The sequence below is a fragment of the Kogia breviceps genome, chromosome 1, assembly GCF_026419965.1.
Source record: "Kogia breviceps isolate mKogBre1 chromosome 1, mKogBre1 haplotype 1, whole genome shotgun sequence".
Classification (NCBI taxonomy): Eukaryota; Metazoa; Chordata; class Mammalia; order Artiodactyla; family Physeteridae; genus Kogia; species Kogia breviceps.
The window spans coordinates 44493250-44513508 of record NC_081310.1 but is presented as its reverse complement, the minus strand read 5'-3'; the positions used below and the strand labels follow the sequence as shown (position 1 = coordinate 44513508).

The 20259-nt window shown below is 35.3% G+C and overlaps 1 protein-coding gene across 14 annotated transcripts in view; it reads left to right on the top strand.

The window, feature by feature from the left end:
- Positions 1-20259, top strand: part of RASAL2 (RAS protein activator like 2) — a 386290-nt gene that overhangs the window by 267935 nt on the left and 98096 nt on the right. The window contains exon 1 of one of the 14 annotated variants that reach the window (XM_067031031.1): positions 5013-5380. The exons of the other annotated variants lie outside the window; for them this stretch is intronic. Coding sequence (XP_066887132.1) covers positions 5275-5380 — 106 coding nt within the window. The 5' untranslated portion in view covers positions 5013-5274. Of the gene's footprint in view, positions 1-5012; positions 5381-20259 lie in introns of those variants that run through there. 14 annotated transcript variants of the gene reach the window in all.

Below are 20259 nucleotides of genomic sequence, written 5' to 3'. Positions count from 1 at the left end.
TATTACTTGCCTTTGTTCATTCCTGAGTATCTAGCATTAATCTTTTCCTGTGTGCAAGAACAGTAGAGTAGAAGGAAAGAGACTGATTCAGTAGTTTTGGTTTCTTCAAGAAGGATGGAAATCCTAGAAGAATTAGGAGAAAAACATGGTACTTGTAAAATTAGAAAATAACTCTCTTAGGCTGTAGCATTTTAAAATTTCTGATGTAGAAAAAGCAGATTCTGTGATACATCTTATTTGGATATCCTTTTAAAGCGTAAGGGTTCCATATGAGAACCTGGATGAGAACGTTTGTAGCAGCATTATTTATAATATTAAAAAGTGGAAACAATCCAAATGTCTGTCAGTGGAATACTATTCAGCCATTAAAAAGAATGAAGTAGTGATACATGCTGTGACTTGAAAAAAACCAAATGAAAATCAGGCACAAAAAGTCACATATTATATGAGTTCATTTGTATGAAATGTCCACAATAGGGAAATTCATAAAAAGAAAACATAGATTAGTAGTTGCTAGGGGCTTAGAGGTTGGGAAGAATGGAGAATAACTCCTCATGGGTGCAAGGTTTCTTTTTGAGATGAGGAAATGTTCTGGAATTAAGTTGCAGTGATGGTTATACAACTTTGTGAACATATTTAAAACTACTTTTAAAAAATGAATTCTATGGTATGTGAATTATATTTCAATAAAGCTCTTATATGAAAAAAGGCCTAATATCACTCCTGCCTCAAACTCGTCCATCTAAATAGCGAGAAGGGCCAAAGACCCTATAACCTTACATGATCTCGCTTCCTATTATTTCACAGACCTCATCTTCTTTTATGAAGACGAGGGTCATTCCAATCTACCTGCACTGGTCTCCTGACTATTGCCGCTTCTAAGCCTTTTTATTGGTTTTTCCCTCTTCCTAAAAACCTTGCAACCCTTTACTCAAAAGTCAATCTCGCAGAGATGCCCTCCCTGGCTACCCTCTAAAATTGTAGACCTCTCCAATATTAGCTATCTCTGTTCCTTGCTTTACTCTTCTTTTTGGCATTATTCACCATCTAACACAATATATATTTTACTTTTTAATCTTGTGTATTGTTTGTCTCTTCCCCCTAGAATATAAACTCCATGAAGGCAGAGATTTTGCCTCTTTCATTCACAGCTGGATCCGAGGGCTTAGAACAGTCCTTGGCACTTACTAATCACTAATGTTGTCAGATAAGTGAATCTGAAAGCATAAGTACAGGCAGCTATAAGAAAAATCAGGAATATTAAGTAATTGAAGAGAGAGCTACATGTTTTATACTCTTTATTCAAATAAAAATAGTTTCCTGGGCTTCCCAGGTGGCGCAGTGGTTGGGGGTCCGCCTGTCGATGCGGGGGACGCAGGTTCGTGCACTGGGCCTGGAGGATCCCACATGCAGCGGGGCGGCTGGGCCCGTGAGCCATGGCCACAGCGGTTAGAGGCCCGCGTACCGCAAAAAAAAAAAAAAAAAAAAATTGTTTCCTATAGGACCATGAGACTAAGGAAGTGGGAGGAAAGAAATGACTTGTGTTTAATGTCTTGAGAGTAAAATAATAAAGACAATTATTCAGTTCTTAAAATGAAAATAAAACTTTTTTAACCCAGGCAAATAATTCTTTTACTTTTTTACAATCATAAGGACCTGGTAGAGATCTACACGTATATTAATTACTTAAAAAATATTGACTGAATTGACAGTGTGGGCCTAAATCAGGAGTCAGTAAACTACACCCCACAGCATTTTTTTTTTTTTGTAAATAAAGTTATATTGGAGTACAGCCATGCCCATTCATCAACATACTATCTATGACTGCTTTGGGGCCCTAATAGTAGAGTTCAAATAGTTGTGAAAGAGACTGTATGGGCCACAAAGCCTAAAATGTTTACTGTCTGACCCTCTATGAGAGAAGTTAACTAACACCTGCCTAAATTAGTCCTTGTAGGATATAGATTATTATAGTAGGGAACCTTGGCCAGATATTGAGAAGTTCAAATTTCTCTTCTTTGACTACCTATGTTACCTTGAACAAGTTTAAGTTTTATGATCTTTGGTTTCCTCATCTGTAAAAGGAAGATAATACCCACCTTACATTGTTGTTTAAGAATTTTAAATGAGATATTATATGTAGAGCACTTAGTGAAGTGACCAGAAAATACTTTAGTAAGTTGTAGCCCAGTAAGTGGCGTGTGCATGTGCACGCATGTGCACACACACACCCGGAAACATAAATGCCCTCAAGTAGAAACTCTTTCAATCACATTTTCCAGATACTTTCAATATTATTAGGAAAATAATGAATAAATTCAACAAATGTTGATTAAGTCCTTACTACACTTCAGGCACACAGTAAACCACCAAAATCTACAGGATTTGGTCATTTGTTGAAAAGATTATAATCAAGCATTGTTACTTAACTGTGAGTCCTACTCACAGTGTTTCAGTGCCTTTGATTCATATTTTAGCAAAATGTACAGTCCACTATAAAAATTGTTACATTGTCAGGTAAGTTTCATTGCTTTATCTGTAAGGAAAATTTTATATAAGGAGGACTAAAACATACTTTTATGAAGATGAGGGTCATATCAATCTACCCGCACTGGTCTCCTGACTATTACTGCTTCTAGGCCTTTTTATTGGTTTTCCCCTCTTCCTAAAAACCTAGCAACCCTTTACTCAAAAGTCAGTCTCTCAGAGATGCCCTCCTTGGCTACCCTCTAAAATTGTAGGCCTCTCCAACATTACCTATCCCTATTCCTTTCAGGAATGTATGGGATTCTTTTGTTTTAATCTATCTTTGGTATATAGAATCACAATCTTACTTTCAGTAATATATCATTCAATTAACATTTATTAATCATCCACTATATACTAGGCATTAAAGTTTTTTTAATTAGTAGAACACACTTTTGCCTTCTAAATGTATAGTGGAGGAAATAACTACCTAAACAAATAATTTCAGTAAAGTACTAGGAGCAATAACAGTGCAAGTGTGGATGAGAAAGCTATTAACTCTGCATTAAAGTGTCAGGGAAGACCTGGAGGTGATATTTGAGCTGAACCTCACTGGATCAGTTTGATGTTGTCAAGTACATATGGTTGAATGATACCTCGCAGAGGAGGTACCAAAATCAATCAACAAAAATTTTTGAGCACCTGCTGTGTACCAGATAATGCTCGTACTGGAGAAATACCAATGAACGAAGCAGGTAAATTTTTCCTGCTCTTGTGCAGATTACTTTAAGTGGAACACGCAAAGGCATGGGAGTGAGGTAAACAGTAACGGGTTGAGCCAAGGAGAGTTTGGGGGCCCCTACCAAGAAAAACACAGGAGCTGTATCATACCAGAAAGTTGGAACTCAATGCTCTAGGCCAGTGGTTTCAACCTGGGAGCTCCAGAGATACTGATGCATTATAAAGTTATTACAAAGGGATTATCAATACATGCTTAGATGCTAAACAAGCAAGACATTTCAATAAAATGTCTTCTATAAGTACTTATCACTACTTTTCAATTTTATATAGTTATTTTGAGTAATAAAATATAGATTTATTTAAACATATGAGTTCATAATACCCTTTTTTTTTTTACATTTTCTATTTTCTCAATCAATTGGTACTATTGCTACGACCTTTAAGTCACTGTCTGTCAAAATGACTAATTTTAAAAAGAGATTGTAAAATATCCAACCTGAGATCTCCTGCCAGTATGGAAGCTGTTGAAGCTTTTAGAGCAGCCAACCAAAACTTCAGTAAATACTAGTGCACTCCCAGGCACTGCTCTCGCCACCAGGGTTACAAAGCTGTGTCTTCAGGGAACTTACAAAGTGAACAAGAGTCCAGAAGAAGAATAATGAAGTAAACATGGAGAGGAGGATATGGATTCACCATATATTGAGATAGTAACCCTTAAGCAGTAAGAATTCACTCTGAAGGCAGATTTCTAGAATAGAAAGAAAAAGTAGATTATTGGGAAAAGAGCTAATTTTTTGCTAATGCAGGGGAAAACTCTGTCTTTTCAAGAGAGGTTTTTTTTCCTCATAGTAATAAACCCAATCAATCTCCAGAGAACAGGGATATGAGGTCTCTCAAAATACCTCTTCTGCTTGATTTTTCTCTGCCTATTAATAAGGTATAAGCCTGTGAAATAATCCTAAATCAAACCATGTAAATACGTAATGTAAATCACATTTAAAAATCCATCTGGATCTGACTCCTTCACAATGACATTGTAAGTGTGACAGGAGTTGAAGGACAGTTGTTTGCTCCATAATGGATCTTTGAATCTTCAGCCCAACAAGCTCACTTCTCTTACTTCTTTCAGATTTCAGCCTTCACACACACACACACACACACACACACACACACACACACACACACACACACACACACACACACACACACCCTTTCCTTTCTTGCTAAGAAAGACAAAGCTATTGACCACAAGCCCAGAGTTGCCCCCAAGTTCCGACCACCGGCTCGAATTCTTATGAAGTGGACTTGTAATATCCTTAATGTTGCTGTTGGCAGTCAGTTACAGATTCCATTATTGTCGATCAATGCAGTCGCCATGCGAGGTGGGGGGAGGGATGGAGGAGGAGCAGAAGAAAGGAGGGATGAGAGCTTCCTATTCACAGATTTATCAACCTGCCTTTGCTCACAGGAAATCTTCATAAAGGGGGCTGGGATGCTGTTGAAACAGCTAAAGCAGGAAGGGGTTGGGGGCTGCAGTTCTTTCCGGCTGACTGAAAGGAAATTTGAAAACCTTTCTTCTCAGAACAAAACAAAATGCTGAAATTGTTCTTTTGCCTTTGTTTTTGTTTGATGATATGATTTACTTAACTGATTAGCTATTGTGCTGTCTGGTTATCTAAGCTGCTTCAGTGTAGGAACCTGTTTCTTTTTCTTTGAGTATCTTTATTCTTTATTTTCCTTTGCTGTCTCCTGACATTGAACACAAATCATTATTCAGTTTTTTGCTGGCTTTTCTTTCAGGCTAAAGCTTAACACCAAGAGACTGAAGGACAAATCTCTCTTTCCTTCTCTTCTATCACCCTCTTTTAACCCTCTCTATTTCCTTCCCCCTTCCCCCCCACCCCCCGTATTAGATTGGTGTCACAGAGACAGAATTCAGAGTAGAGGGAGGATCACATTTTCTCTCTCATTATTACAGCCTAGCCAGCAATTTTAGTATTAGACCCCCAAGAATTTAGTCTCTCTATCTTTCTTTTCCCGCTCCATCATTCAGTAATTGTGCTCTGTATGGAAAAGTTTTCTGGCTGGAGAATGAGTCTCCTTTCCCCCGGTGATGTGGCCGAGTGGTTGGATAGTAGCACGGAAGAGGAGAAGAGCCTTCTGTCGTTTCTGGGTACGGTAGGGCTCTGCTTGTTCTTTTAACCCTTTGTTGTCTGAACTTCTCTTACTTTGGGGAGTAGGACCCTGAATTTTCTAAAATCCACTTCTGTATTTTGAAAAGGGGAAAGAGGAATTAACAGAATATGTTTAAGTTGTTTGCTTTTCAAGTTTTGTTTATGTCTGTAGAAATAGTGCCATCAACATTGGCTATGAGAAATAACAGTCAGTTTGCTTGGCTTTAACAAAGAGTGCCAGCTCCATGCAAGGCTTACCATGTCATCTGGTCAGCTGTTCGTGGTATTTAGAGAACTTCTACTAGCCAAAATGTATTATTGTTTTACTATACCTTTCAATACAGTGATGATGAGGCTTGCCGCGTGAGAGTGGGAGGAGGCTTTGTGTGCAAGAAAAGCCAACATATGGATTGAGAAGTAGCTTTTATTCAAGGTTTAAAATATTTGGAATGTTCATATATAAGATTTCGACTGAGTATATAAAATAGGACACATGGACCAGCTATTACTTTAACTTTCCATTTATGGGTGCTTTCAAATAAATTTCTAAGTAAAGCAATTATTGGTTATGGAATTATTGATATAATAAATTCCTAGGAAAGTTAGGTTGTAAATTCAATTGTATCTTAAGTTAACAGGAGAGCTTGATACTTATAAAAATCCTACTTGTGAATACTTTTGTTAGATTAATAATTGCCTTCAAATTTATCATTTTTATAAATTTGATTTATCTTATATTTCCTTAAATATAAGTATACCTTTATTATAAATGAGCAGAATTTATGGTGTTCTAATTTATTCCTCATAAATATTCCCTATGACCTATGAAAAGTCTTCTGCCATTCCAAAAGATATCTGTCTTATTTTACTTTCTTTTATTATATTTAGCATATAAGTTTCTGTTTTATTAATCCAATTATGTTTTCAATTTTAACATTCCATAAATGATTTCTTTTTTTATGCAGTTTAGATATAAAGAGTCATCCTAATCAGGTTTTTTTTAATTCTATAAAGACTGAGATACATATATTTAGATATTAATCCTATTCTTAATTTGTTTATCATAGCTTTGCTTATCTTGGGCATTTGGTGACTTTAAGAAATACATGTACCTCTTAACTCCTCATTTCTCTGAAGCTGCTCTAAATCTACTTGCTTCACATTCCCTTCCCCGACACACATAGAAAAATATCAATATCCCTGAGTAAAACCAACCACTTAGACCCTACTGCATCGTGGGCAAGGAAGGTAGTCATCACTAAAGATCTTTCCTTTGCTCTTGCATGATATTTTTTATGAATTTTAATTATCAATCCTCAAGATTAATTCTTTTTTTTGGCTATTTCCCTACTATGCCTAAAAAGGATTTGATCAAATAAATAGAGATGGGCAAATAAAAAGTACTACATTTTGTGCCCCCTCTCACCCACCCCCAATCCCATTCCTCTTTATCCACAGATGGGGATAATAAAGACAAAGGATGTTAGGACATACTTAGAAGAAAAGTGCAAATTCCTACAAATTATCCACCTAGTGGAAGGAAACCTGAGAATATATAATAGATAAAACACAGGTAAGTCAGAGTCATGATTCTGCTCAAGGGCTGTAACAAGAAGTTAGTTAGTGAGTGAATAGAAGCTATGTATCCCATGCCCTGCTGTGGCAGGGTTGAGCCCTGGATGTCAGCAAGTCTTAGTTTAGGGATTGAAGCTCAGTCCTGAGCACGGGTAGCAAACACCTCCATCTGTGGATAAACAGGAATTTACTAAACTCCTCCAGAGGAACTAGGAGCAAACTCTCTTTGATATAGCTTGGAATAACTTGCAGTGAGTCATTTGCCAATGTAGTTACCATTGATGAGAACGTGCTTTTCCCAAGGAAGATGCCAAGAGAAGACAGTCTACTTTATGGTGAATCTAGGATAAGTGGAACTGAAAGGAACATTGAATCAGATAACCTATGCAACTGTGCTTTCTTTACCTAAGGAATTTTATGGCAGATATCCTTCTAGGAGAGGAGATGAAAGAAAAACACTCAATGCTGTTTAGGCTTTACTACTTCATCTTTGCACAATAGCCTCTTAAGTGATGTGCAGGCCTTCCTATTAATTTAATGCACTGCTGGTTTGATGAAATTTCATGAAACTGTGCCCTCTTCATTAGTCTATTTAAAAATTCCATGGCTCCCTCATCACCTATCAGATAAAACACCTTACTCTAGAATTTATTCTGGCCCTTCCACCTGACATTCCAGTATTCCTTTCAGCAGTGGTAGGTCAGAGGTAGGGAGGACCCTTCATTCCACCAAATTCATTAACTTTCTCTGTCTTGGACAAGCACTGCCCTTTCCTACCTTTGCATGTGCTGTTTCTTCTATCAGCAATGTTCCTTCACCCAACTGAACTTTCCAAGACCCTACCCCTATTTCAAATCTTGCTCATGAACAAGATACTGTGCTAGGTACTATGGCTGGATACAAAGAAGTATAAGATAGAGCTGCTTGTGAGAAGCATAGAGTTTGGTTGGGGAGAAAACATGAACTATGTACAATTAAGTGAGAAAAAATTAATGATAATTCAAGACAACAATGGAGAAAATAAAATAAGGTAGTACCTGATTGTGAGATGATTTATCCAGGCAAAAATTTCTTTGAGGATTTGAAGAAGGGAGACATCATTTCTGATTAGGAACACTGAAGATTGCCTTATAGAGATAGGATTTAACCTGAATCTTAAATGATAGAATATATTTTTATGAAAATGGTGGAGTTTGCTGTATGAAGGGAGTCTCATGAGGAATATTAAATTATTTTCATGTCCGAAGAGTAAACTGATTTGAAAAGAATGGAAAGTTCATGTAAAGTAGTGGTAAGAGATAATACCAGAAGGATATTTGGTGGCTCACTGTTTAGGGTCTTTCATGACAGGCTAATTAGTGACAATTTTATCCTGAAAGCAGTTGAGAAGAATTAAAGACTCTTGAGCAAAAAAAAGATATGGTCAAAATAGTTTTTTAGGAAGACATATCTGAAAGTGTCACACTAGGGGAAGAACGTAGAAGTGGTTAGATCTCTTTGAAAGCTATTACAATAGTCCAGGTATGAAATAAGTGCCTCTATTTGAAGATTTAACCCTCTATATTATAATTTGTTGTTTATTTATTATTAATCTAGATCGTGAATGCCTCCACAACAGGGGCTCAATCCTCTGTCTTTTCAGCACCCAGTACATTCCAGATGCACATGAATATTTGCACAGCTCAGATGAAAATATGGAGAGATTATAAAGGATCTATCAGCAGAATTGGTGACCGATTAGAGGAATGGGGAACAAAATGAATCAAAGACTGTTTTTGAAGTTGGAAGGCTGATGGTACTACTAACAGGAGTAGAGAAGCTGGGAAAGGGAGCCAGTTTTTAAGGGAAGAGGGTAGTTTCTATTTAGATATATTGAGTTTGAGTTGACTAGTACACATCTGGATAGAAATATAGTTCTGATGATTGGCAATGAAGTCACAGGTAGAGAGCAGCATCTGGGAGCCATCTAGAGAAGAAAGATTGTTGAAGCATTTGTAGGTTATCTACTGTTGAGAGACTGTCAAGAAAAAGTGGAGAGCAGGGACTGAATCTTGAAGAACACCAAAGGTAGGGGTGGGGTGGGGTAGAGAGGAAGAAGAGATACAGAACAATCCTAGTGGAAAGATAGAAAAGGTCAGCAGTGTGGTCAATAGTGTCATTGGTTACAAAAGCCCAAGGGAAGTCAGAAAATATTGTACACTGAATTAGACAATTGGGAGGCTTTAAATAACCTGTGAAGGTATCGATGCTATTTCACTCATTAGAGTTAAGGGAGAAGAAATCAGATTTTATAATATTGAGAAAGACAGAAGATGGTGAGACAGTGAGAGCCACAGGTTAGGTCTCTGGTCTGGAGAAATCTGTGACTGATAGAAAGGAAAAGGTATTGAACATACAAGAGAGGAGGATAACTGAGAGAACAAAAATCCTTTATGGTTTTGAGGGTGAGGGTGAGATTAAGGGCACAGAATTAACCTTTTGAGGGGGAGAAGGGAGAAACTCATACAGGAATCAAAGATGCATGCAGAGATTTAGCCATAGAAAGTAGGAAAGATGAGGGAGATAATAGTCATTTTATTAATCTTATGGCATTTGTCTTATCCAGACTTGCATTGTAGTTAGTTATTTGTGTATCCATTTATGTCGTTATTTGTGTACCCATCCAGCACTCCCCAGCTACTGCAGGGTAGGGATCTTAATATTTGGCATTTTCCAGAATAGTAGTAAATAGGTGCTTAATTAATAATACTTAATAAATACTTTTTTGAATGAATGAATGAATGCTGTTCAGATACCCACAAGTTTGAGATTCAGCCATCTTCACAGTTATCTAAATTATTCTGGCAGATCTACCTTTTACTACTGTTCTCTATTCTCATACCTACAAGTGCCATTTAAGGTACATTGGTAGTGTTTGCAATTATTATTAAGCGCATTATAAATTGGTTTTCCAAATTCTAGAAAAAAAGAAAATACTTAACAAATATTTTGTGCTCCTTTAAATTTTCTAAACTGATATACATGAATTCATTTCATTAAGTCATTCAAGTAATAGGATAATTCTATAAAAGAGGAACATGATTTTTATAAAATCTAAATATTTTTAAGTGTCTAAGTGATTCTACTAACTATAGTTAATAATTTGGCATTAGCAACTATTACCTGATTTTTTAAAATTACATCTAACATCAGTGGAAAGCATATTCAAAAACTAAAACTCTCATTTCTGGCAATATGTCAGACTAGATATTCTGAAAAATAATACAGAAACAACTAGAAATGTCATATTAATGAAAATTTTATTTTATTTTTTAATTGAAGTATAGTTGATTTACAGTGTTGTGTTAATTTCTGCTGTACAGCAAAGTGATTCAGTTAGACATATATAAAATTTCTTTTCCATTATGGTTTATCACAGGATATTGAATATAAGTTCTCTCTGCTATACAGTAGGACCTTGTTGTTTATCCATTCTGTATATAATAGCTTACATCTGCTAACCCCAACCTCCCACTCCATCACTCCCCCAAACTTCTCCCCCTTGGCAACCACAAGTCTGTTCCCTGTGTGTTGGAGTCTTTTGAAACAAACATTTAAAACTAAATGGCTGAACTCTCCTCTCAGGAGGGAAAGGAAATTCCCAGGAAGAGAACAAAAGAAAACAACTAAAAATCCAGGTAGTGAATTGCCCTGGGGACATTTGCCTGTCTCAGAATTCCAAAAAGTTAAGTTTTAATGGCCACAAGATAGGAGATAGATTTAGGGACCAAACAAAGAGAGGAATTAGAACCGAAAGCCCCACCCCATTGTTCCCCATGGATGGGGTTCCTTTAGAGTAAAAGTGGAAATTTAAAAATCTGCTGCTCTCTGACAAAATTGACAAATCTTATTTATCTTAGACTGGACTGATGGGGGAGGGAGGAAGATAAAAATCCCCTGAGAAATCATAACCACAGTTCTGATAAGGTAAAACAGAAATAGTGGACAACAATAACATGTCAGAGATAGGAAGGGGGTAATTGGAATTGAAGCATTTTAAGATCACTGAATTATTCAAGAGAAGGATAGAAATCAGGATTAGCTTTAGGCTTTAGGTACATGTGTTAAAATGTTAAGGACAACTATTAAAAGAATAAAAATAGAGTGTATAATTTCAAAAACAGTAGAGGAGAAAATGAATTTTTAAAATTTGATCAATCTGAGAAAAGACAGAAAATCAGAAAAAAAAAAGCATAGAAATAAACAGAAAACACAATAAGATGGTAAAAATAAAATCCAACTATATCAGACAACAATATATAAAAATGTTAAAAGGTAAAGTATATTAGACTCAATTTTTTAAAATGCTGTGAATAAGAGAGACATAAGTGGGACTTCCCTGTGATCCAGTGGTTAAGACTTTGCACTTCCCCTGTAGGGGGCACAGGTTCCATCCCTGGTCGGGGAACTAAGATCCCATGCCATGTGGTGTGGCCAAAAAAAAAAGAGAGACACATGCACAGGGACCCAAGAGGGTTAAAAGTAAAAGTTTTGGTAGTGGGAGAGGGATAAATTAGGGGCTGGGATTAACATATACACACTACTGTGTATAAAGTAGGTAACCAACAAGGACTACTCAATATTATGTAATAACCTAGAAGGAAAAATAATTTTAAAAAAGAATATATATATGTATGTGTAACTGAATCACTGTGCTGTACACCTGAAACTTATATGATACTGTAAATCAACTATACTTCAATAGAAAAATAAATAAATAAATTTTTTAAATATTTATTTCCTCAAAAAAAAAAAAAAAGTAAAAGTTTTGAGAGAAGGTATATCAGGCAAATACTAATTAAAAGAAAGCTACCATAGCCATTGAAAATGAAATCAAATGGATCTTTATGTCAGAAAGTGTTACTAGAAATAAAGGAGGTCCCTATGTAATGATAACATATAAAAATCACTAGAAAACTATAACAATCTTACATGCACTCAATAACAAAGCCTTAAAATTTATAAGGAAAAATTGACAGAAGTATAAGGAAAAATTGATAAATCTACAATCCTATTTATAAAAATTAGTAAGGGTATAGAAGATATTAAAAACAAAATTAGCTTGAGTTAATGAACATGTATAGAATCCTGAATCCAACTTATGTAGTCTTCTCAAGTACATATGGAATCTTTATGAAAACTGACAGTGGATTGGGGCATAAACAGATCTCAACAAATCAAATTCTTTATATCATACAAACATATTCTCTTTTTTTAATCTTTCTTTCTTTCGTTCTTTCATTCTTTCTTCCTTCCTTTATTTGGCTGTGTCAGGTCTTAGTTGTGACATGTGGGGTCTTTTGTTGAAGCACGCAGGCTCTTCTTTTCCGTGCACGGGCTTCTCTCTAGGTGTGGTGCAGGGGCTCCTGAGCATGTGGGCTCTCTGATTGTGGTGCACAGGCTCAGTAGTTGAGGTGGGCAGGCTTAATTGCCTTGCGGCATGTGGGATCTTAGTTCCCCGACCAGGGATCGAACCCATGTCCCTTGCATTGGAAGGTGGATTCTTAACCACTGGACCACCAGGGAAGTCCCCCAAACATATTCTCTTGATCTAATGAACTAAGTCAGAAATTAGTACAAAAAAATTTACTCTTAAAATTTTTCTTTTTGGAAACTTTTAAAGTTACTTATTATAACTCTTTAGTCAAAGAAAAAAATAACGATGGAAATTATAAAATATTTAGAACTAAACATCCTGAAAATAGTACATATCAAAACTTGTAAAATATTGCTAAAATAGTTACTAAGTGAAACTTACAGACCTAATCTTTTATATTGAAAATGATAAAATTAAACGAGCCAATTAAGCATTCAGCTCAACAAGGCAGAAAAAGAAAGAATAAACCCAAAGAAAGTTTAGGAAAAGAAATAATGAAGATAACAGCAGATGATAATGAAATAGAAGACAGAAATTAAACGTAATAGTATCAATAAAGCTAAGAGTTGTTTCTTAAAGAAGTCCAATGAAAATAGATAAAACTGTCAAGATTTGACCAAGATAGAAGAAAAACCACAAATAAACAATGTTAGAAATGGGGAAAAGGACACAATTACAGAAAATCAGAGACTTAAAAAATAGACTATCGTGAACAACTTTATTTGAAAATTGAAGAAAATGGACAATTTAAAGAAAGATATAACATTAAAATTGGCTACAGTAGGAATAAAAAAATGTAAGTAGGGCTGCTACCTATAACCATTAAAGAAATTGAATCAATAATTTAAAATCTACCCCCGATTGTGGTTTGATTTCTCATATAGCTTGACTTCTGAAAAAGAATAAATGCTGGATCACACTTGCATTAATATTTACATTCAGTGATAGTTCAGTTTTTCATTGCAAGTGAATAAATGGTATCTAAATTGAAAAAAAAAATGCTAAGAACCATGCTAAAACCTAAGCGTGGCAATTCATATTGAGCCCCACAGGTGGTCATGGTTACCTTAGAGTTTTTAAGTATTACATCCTTTGTTGAGGGGATATCCTTAGAAAAGGAAAAAAGAAAAAAAGGAAATTCTTTCAAAATTTTTCCTTATAGGGATATGCAAGTAAAAAACTAAAGGGAATCAAGGTGAACAGATATCTCAAGAAAATGGAAATTAATAAGAAAATATCAAGACTTAAACCTGATTAATAAAACCTGAAAATCTGTGAATTTTTAAAAAGAATGATGCATAGAAGGAAAAACTTAATCTCCCATGAAACTTCTTTATCAATATCTCAGTTATAGTGGAAGATTCAAGTTAATAGACATAAAATGAGAGTGATTCTTAAACTTGATTAGTGATACACTTTAATGCCATATGTGAATTAGAAATAACTAGAAAATTTATTAATAATTTTATTATGAATTAAGTTGAGCCATATGAAATTGCTGATATTTTTCCATTTTAACATACAAAAAAATGGCAATTCTATATGATCACATGTGTTTATTAAAGGAGAAAAAAGGTAACCAGACTATGCTGAACTATTTTTTAGTTGTTTAGTTAAAATTTATTTGTTACCAATTATCTTTTATTCTGTTTCAGTATTCCCTGCAAGACAAGCAAGAATGGGTGCAAATGGTTTATGGAAACATTGTTGGAGAAATACTTAAAATTCAGAGAATTCTATTTATTAAAATTTATTTTATTTGAAAATTTAGACAGGATCACCACTGTTCAAATCTTGCAATGAAAGACCTGAATTCATGTAGTTTGGCATCCAAAACTAGAGAACATATAATCAAGTAATGTGAACTTATACAAATATATTACTTGGAAATCAAAGAAATGTGAATAATTAGGCCTGGTTTTATGGAAGCAGATGAATTGAAATTGGTATTGAAGGTTACCTAAGATTTGGCAGATAGGTGAAAACCATTAGCAAAGACAGACACAGAGGAATTAATATGGCCCGTTTAAGATCAGAGATCATCTGACTAAGGCAATTTGTTGGAAAGTGTTGGCAGAAAAGAGTGACTCTGTAAGGTGGGGGCTAGGTGATATTTTTTCAATGCCTGATTGTCTATCTTTAAGATTTCTGGGAAGGTAATTACATTAGGAAAGTACTGTTTGAGGGAGATTAATCTGGTAATGGTGAGCAGGATAGCTTTAAGGAGAGAGAGACCGGAGTCAGTGAGATTAGTTAGGAGGGACCTGCCATAATCTACATGAGAAGATAAAAAATCCTGGACTAGAGTGATATGTGGTAGTGGAAATAAAGAGAACAAAATGAAGTCAACGTTCAAAGAGAGACTTGAAGTGTTTGGTGGCTAAAGGGGTACCAATCAACATTATAGGCTCCTCCCGTTTCTGTTACTTTCACTAGTAAGTGAGGTCCGCTGTAAAGATTTTTTATTTTTGTGCAGCGCTGCATGCATATTTGGTCCTCAGTAAATGATTAAGTTCTCATCTTTATTAGAGGCTTAAATATTTCTATGTTTTCAATACTTTCAATGCTATCTATTAATGTCTGTTTTGGAATAAAACCCAAATTAGTCTTAGAAGACCCTGGCATAATCAAGGATCAGATCTTTTGAAAAAAGATTTTAGAGATGAACAGTGAAATTATGGTATGAATAAATCAGATTTACCCAGAATTATATTTGAAACATACTAATAAAGTCAGTTATAGAAAAAGTTTAGATAAAGGTCTTAGAGCATCTCTGTAAATTAGAAGACCTATTGTCTCCCAGAGTTGAAGACAAAATATTATTCACGAAAATGAAGCTATGAGATTAAGAAAATCTTATAAATAACTAGATTGAAATGTTCAAAACAGCAACTTTATGCTGACCAATGCTTTTTATCTATTTTTGTCACATAGAATTGGCCTAAGTAGTTATCTTTCCACTTAGGTGTACTGAAGATTGCTTTATGAGAATAGAAGGGCAGGTTTTCTTTTTTCTTTAACACTGTTCTTTTACAGCAGTTTTAGGTTCACAGCAAAATTAAGAGAAAGTTACAGAGGTTTTCCTGTGTACCCTTGTCCCCACAAATGCATAGTCTCCCCCCATTATCATTACCCCCACCAGAGTAATACATTTGTTACAGTCGATGAACCTACACTAACACATCATAATCACCCCAAGTACATAGTACAGTAGGACTCATTCTTAATGTTGTATATTTTGTGGGTTTGGACAAATGTGTAATGACATGTACCCACCCTTACAGTATCATACATAATATTTTCACTGCCCTAAAAACCTTTGTGCTCTACTTATTCATCCATCCCCCTAAGGGTAGGTTATTTTTTTGGAGGGCTTTTTGTCACTTTTTTTTTTTTTTTTTTTCGGTACGCGGGCCTCTCACCGCTGTGGCCTCTCCCGTTGCAGAGCACAGGCTCAGCGGCCATGGCTCACGGGCCCAGCCGCTCTGCAGCACGTTGGATCTTCCTGGACCGGGACACGAACCCGTGTCCCCTGCATCGGCAGGTGGTTTCTCAACCACTGCGCCACCAGGGATAGCCCTGTCACTTTTTAATTCAAGGAATCAGTGGTAGATATTCTTTATAGCTTAATTCCTATTTTCTTCAAATTTTTTCACCATTACATTAAGCAAGTAACTTTTCTCCTTCTTTATTTACCGCATTGCCTCACCCCTCTTTGTTTCTTGATTAGAATGTTCTTATTAGCATTAGCATTCTAGGATTGAGAGTTTTCTTTGATGGTGTTTTGTTTGCAGTAAATTGTCCCCCAAAGAGTATGATTTAATTCTCTTTAAAATATGAAGAATCACGTGCACTTGTTAAAGTTCTTTGAGTTATTTTTAGGAAGAAGTAAGAAAACTGAAGTCTCCATGATTGTTTATCTTATTTTTCTTTACAATCCATTATACAAAACACAAGGAGAACAGGATAGCATGCATGGTGATTAAAAGTATAGCCTCTAGATTCAGATTGCATGGGTTCTAATTCTGATTCTGCCCTTTACCAGCCCTGCAAACATGGGCAGAATGATAGAACATCTTGCTTCCTCGTCTGTAAAATGGGGGCAATAATTCCAATTCCAGAGAATTGTGAGGATTGAAGAGAAAATTAATATAAAACACTTAGCATGTAATAAGGAATAAAAATGTTAGTTTGGTGTTGTAGTTATCCTTGTTATACTTTTATTATTACTACTAAGATCCCTGGTTGTTATCACTAAGAACCATAGATACGCTTTGTATTTGAAAATTAAGATAACCATATAAATATCTCTAAACTATTTTCTTAGTCTTTCCAGTTGACAGTGAAAAGTGTTCTCTATCATCTCATCCAGTATAATCATGTGAAACCCCAAGCTGAAGAAATGGAATACTTGCTTGACCAGAGAGAAATCTGTTCTCCTACTATATTAACAAGAAGAATTTTTTAAAAATAATAATAGGGAATAAATTTGTTGAAGTAAAGAAAAGGTGGAGGAGACTAGATGGCTTTACTTTCTGAGAATTCACCACATTTCTGTACTTAGCAATAATCTGTACGTATTGAAATTTTTCTAGGCCATGCAAACTTGAAAGGACTGCTTGTTTGAGTGAAGTACTACAGTCTAAGTGATCAAATTGGATGAATTAAAGTGGCTCTGGGGATTTGTACTTCAGAGCAGCTGAATGGTAGTGACTGTCAGTGCTTCAGCTTTACAGCAGTAAAAGTGAGATACAGCAGAAAATGTCCTACTGAAAATCAGGTGGTGAAGTCTATAAAACACCCAGGTGCTGTGTTGTTAGCAACTATATAAATGCAGGATGTAATTTTCTCCTCTTTGCTCTTGTCACTTTTCCTTTATAAAATTCTTCTCTACCTTCATCTTTAAGCTCTCATTACCTTTAAGAAATCCTCTAACAAAAAGTATGAAATGTCATGAAGCCTTTTTTTTCTTTCATGTTTGCCATTTGTTATTAAAGGCCCTCTTGCTAAAGAGGTACAAACCCATTTCCTAATACTATTCCTTCCTTCCTATTCTGTTTCTTAAGTGTCTTCTGTGCCTCCTGTGAAAGAAGCATTCTCCTAATTTAGAACTCACAGCATGGAGAAATAAGTTATTTGCTTATTAACTCATTCATTAATAACTTGAGCCATGGACTTATCACATCCTATTTTGTCATCATTTATGCGATATAAGGGAAAATAGATGATAGCAAAGTGGATTCATTCACAGCAACACTATACACATTGAAATTCCAGTGACTTGAATGGGTGAACAAACATTTTGGTGTGTATTTAATTTTCTATCATGCTTTGTTGAAATGTTTTTGATTTTTGAAAAGGTTTTTGAAGTGAACTAAAGAATTTCCTTTTGATAACAATAGAGCACTTGTTTCCTAAATATAATGTCAAAAATATTAATGGGACCTGTGAATAATTATAATTGACAGAGCATTCACATTCATTCATGTTTTATAATTCTGTACACAAAATTACTAGGAATTGGCTTGGATTGCTATTAATGTGAAGTATTTAGACATACTGTATATGCCATCTGACTGCATCTGTGAACATGTAATGTTTTTCTGGTCTAACTAGAGAATTTTGCTGTAAGAAGGATATTTTGGTTCCTTACATCATTGTCCACCAAATCGAAACTTTATAAATATCTTTCTTCAGTCTGTTTATCGTTTGTTTTGAATTTTCTGAAATTACTTTCGCATTGGTAAGGTTATTCTCTTCTTTAGATTTTTGCCTCCACCTTCATCTAAGAGAGTAATAAATTGCTACTACCTCAGGGGCTACCACAAGAACTAAGTAAGAGAGATACTAGACCCAGTGGTTAGCACATAACAAGCATTTAACATTAACTCAAATTATCATAAAAATAGAAAAATATTTCTGCCTTAGACAAATTATTCACAAAAGAGGTACTTAAATAATTTTGAAGTACATCTTCTTCTCCTAAAAAAACATATTTTTGAATCATCTCCTACTTAAAAAAAAAAAAAAAAACCATTGTAACTTACTCTGAGTAACAGACATTATCAGAATTCATGACAGTTTTAGCTATGTTGTTTATGTTAAGTATATGCATTATGACATGACAGTATATGAAATTTGGTTAAATGTGACTGAACAAAAAGTAAATATAGTTGATATTTATAGATATTCTATCATAATGACATTACATAATAGATACTTTTCTCATTTATTTGTAGAGGCTTTTAGAACCTAACCCTCAGTTAATATAAGCATTTTCCTTACTCTCTTTCCAAACATAATATTCTAGAATCATTTCAATCACATTCATTATTCGAAATCCTAAAAAAAAAAAAAATTAAGAAAGTGCCAATAAGTGTCTCTCCATAGTATTTCTTTGTGACTTGTACCTTTGGATGAAGTGCATTTCACCAGGTGGTTTTTCTTTCAGAGTAAAAAGCCAAGTCCTATGTGTAGGCCTACAAAGCCTACATGATCTGAGCATGCCTGCCCTAATTCCTCTTAGGCCTTCTGCTATTATTTGTCCCCACTTACTGACAGCAGCCCCACTGGCCTCCCAGCTGCACTTTACCCCAGAAGCTCTGTATTGTTCTACCTCTGTCTGCAGTCTCCCTCCCTGATAAATCTACAAGCCTGACCTCTTCACTTCCTTAAGTATTGGCTCTCACTCACCCTCTCAGTGCATCTATCTACCTATTCACTATAGTTACTGTAGTGAAATTATTGTTCCTACTCATCTCCCTTTCTCTGTCCTATTCTTTTTCCCTCCCTGGAACACCACTTGTTACATTGACTTCATTATAAGTAAACTAAAGGCCATGAACACACTGTTGGGTCTGAAAGGCAGAATTGAGTTCTGTTTGTCAAATAGGCACATCTTCCACCAAAAGTGCCTTTGCCCTTATAATTATCTAGTTGTCAATTACTTTGCCACACTTTTAAAAGAAAGCACACTGACATAGAAGAAAATGTGTATTTTGAGGAAATGACATTGTAATAATGTATTTGGGATTTAGAGAGCCCCATTCTTCCAAAAAGCTAATTTTGGGTCAAAGCATATAAACTCATTCACCTTGTCTTCATCTCTGGTTGGTCTGAATAACCCAGTTTATTAATGCAGACCAGAGCAGGAAAGGTTGAAATGGCTTACACGTAATCACACAGATAGTTGGTAGAGCTGCTAAGAAAAGCACCCAGATGTTCTCTTTGTTCAATACATCATCCTATGTGGAGCTGTATTGGAGGTTATTTCTCATTATTATAAGTTGTCACCTCATCTCAGTTCATACCCAATGGCAAAGGAAACGAAGAGATCAACTTAAAACTTAACTGGGCTTTTTATAACTTTTTTTGCCTTTCAATCTGAAGATGAAAAATATTATTTTTAGAGGGTGAGAAAGTGAACAAATCAGTTTTAGACCTTTATCTACTGAAACAATATCATATGCCTCTTGTCTTAGAGAGAGAGCATATTTTTAAATGACTGTAATTTAATATTGTGACTATGAAAGGAATATTAATTTTCACAGCAGGTGAAAATAATGCAGTATAGTATGTAGCATGGGGCGGGTAAGGTAGAGAGCTGACTAATTTTGGTCTACTGGGACTGGTATAGATTTTCCATCCAAATCAGCAGAAATGTAGCTTTAAGAGCATAGTAGCAGCTTTCCTTTTTGCTTGGAGCTTTAAAGTCAAAGGTAGCTGGACGAGTTTAACATGCAGGCCAGCCTGTGACTAATCCAGCAAGTTGTTAATTCTGCTCTTCCTGATGCTGCTCCCCTGTTTCTAAGTGGTCATTAGTTATTTGGGTATATGTTCTTCTCTCAGCTTTGAAATAGTTATGAATCTTCTGAAAACTAAGCAACC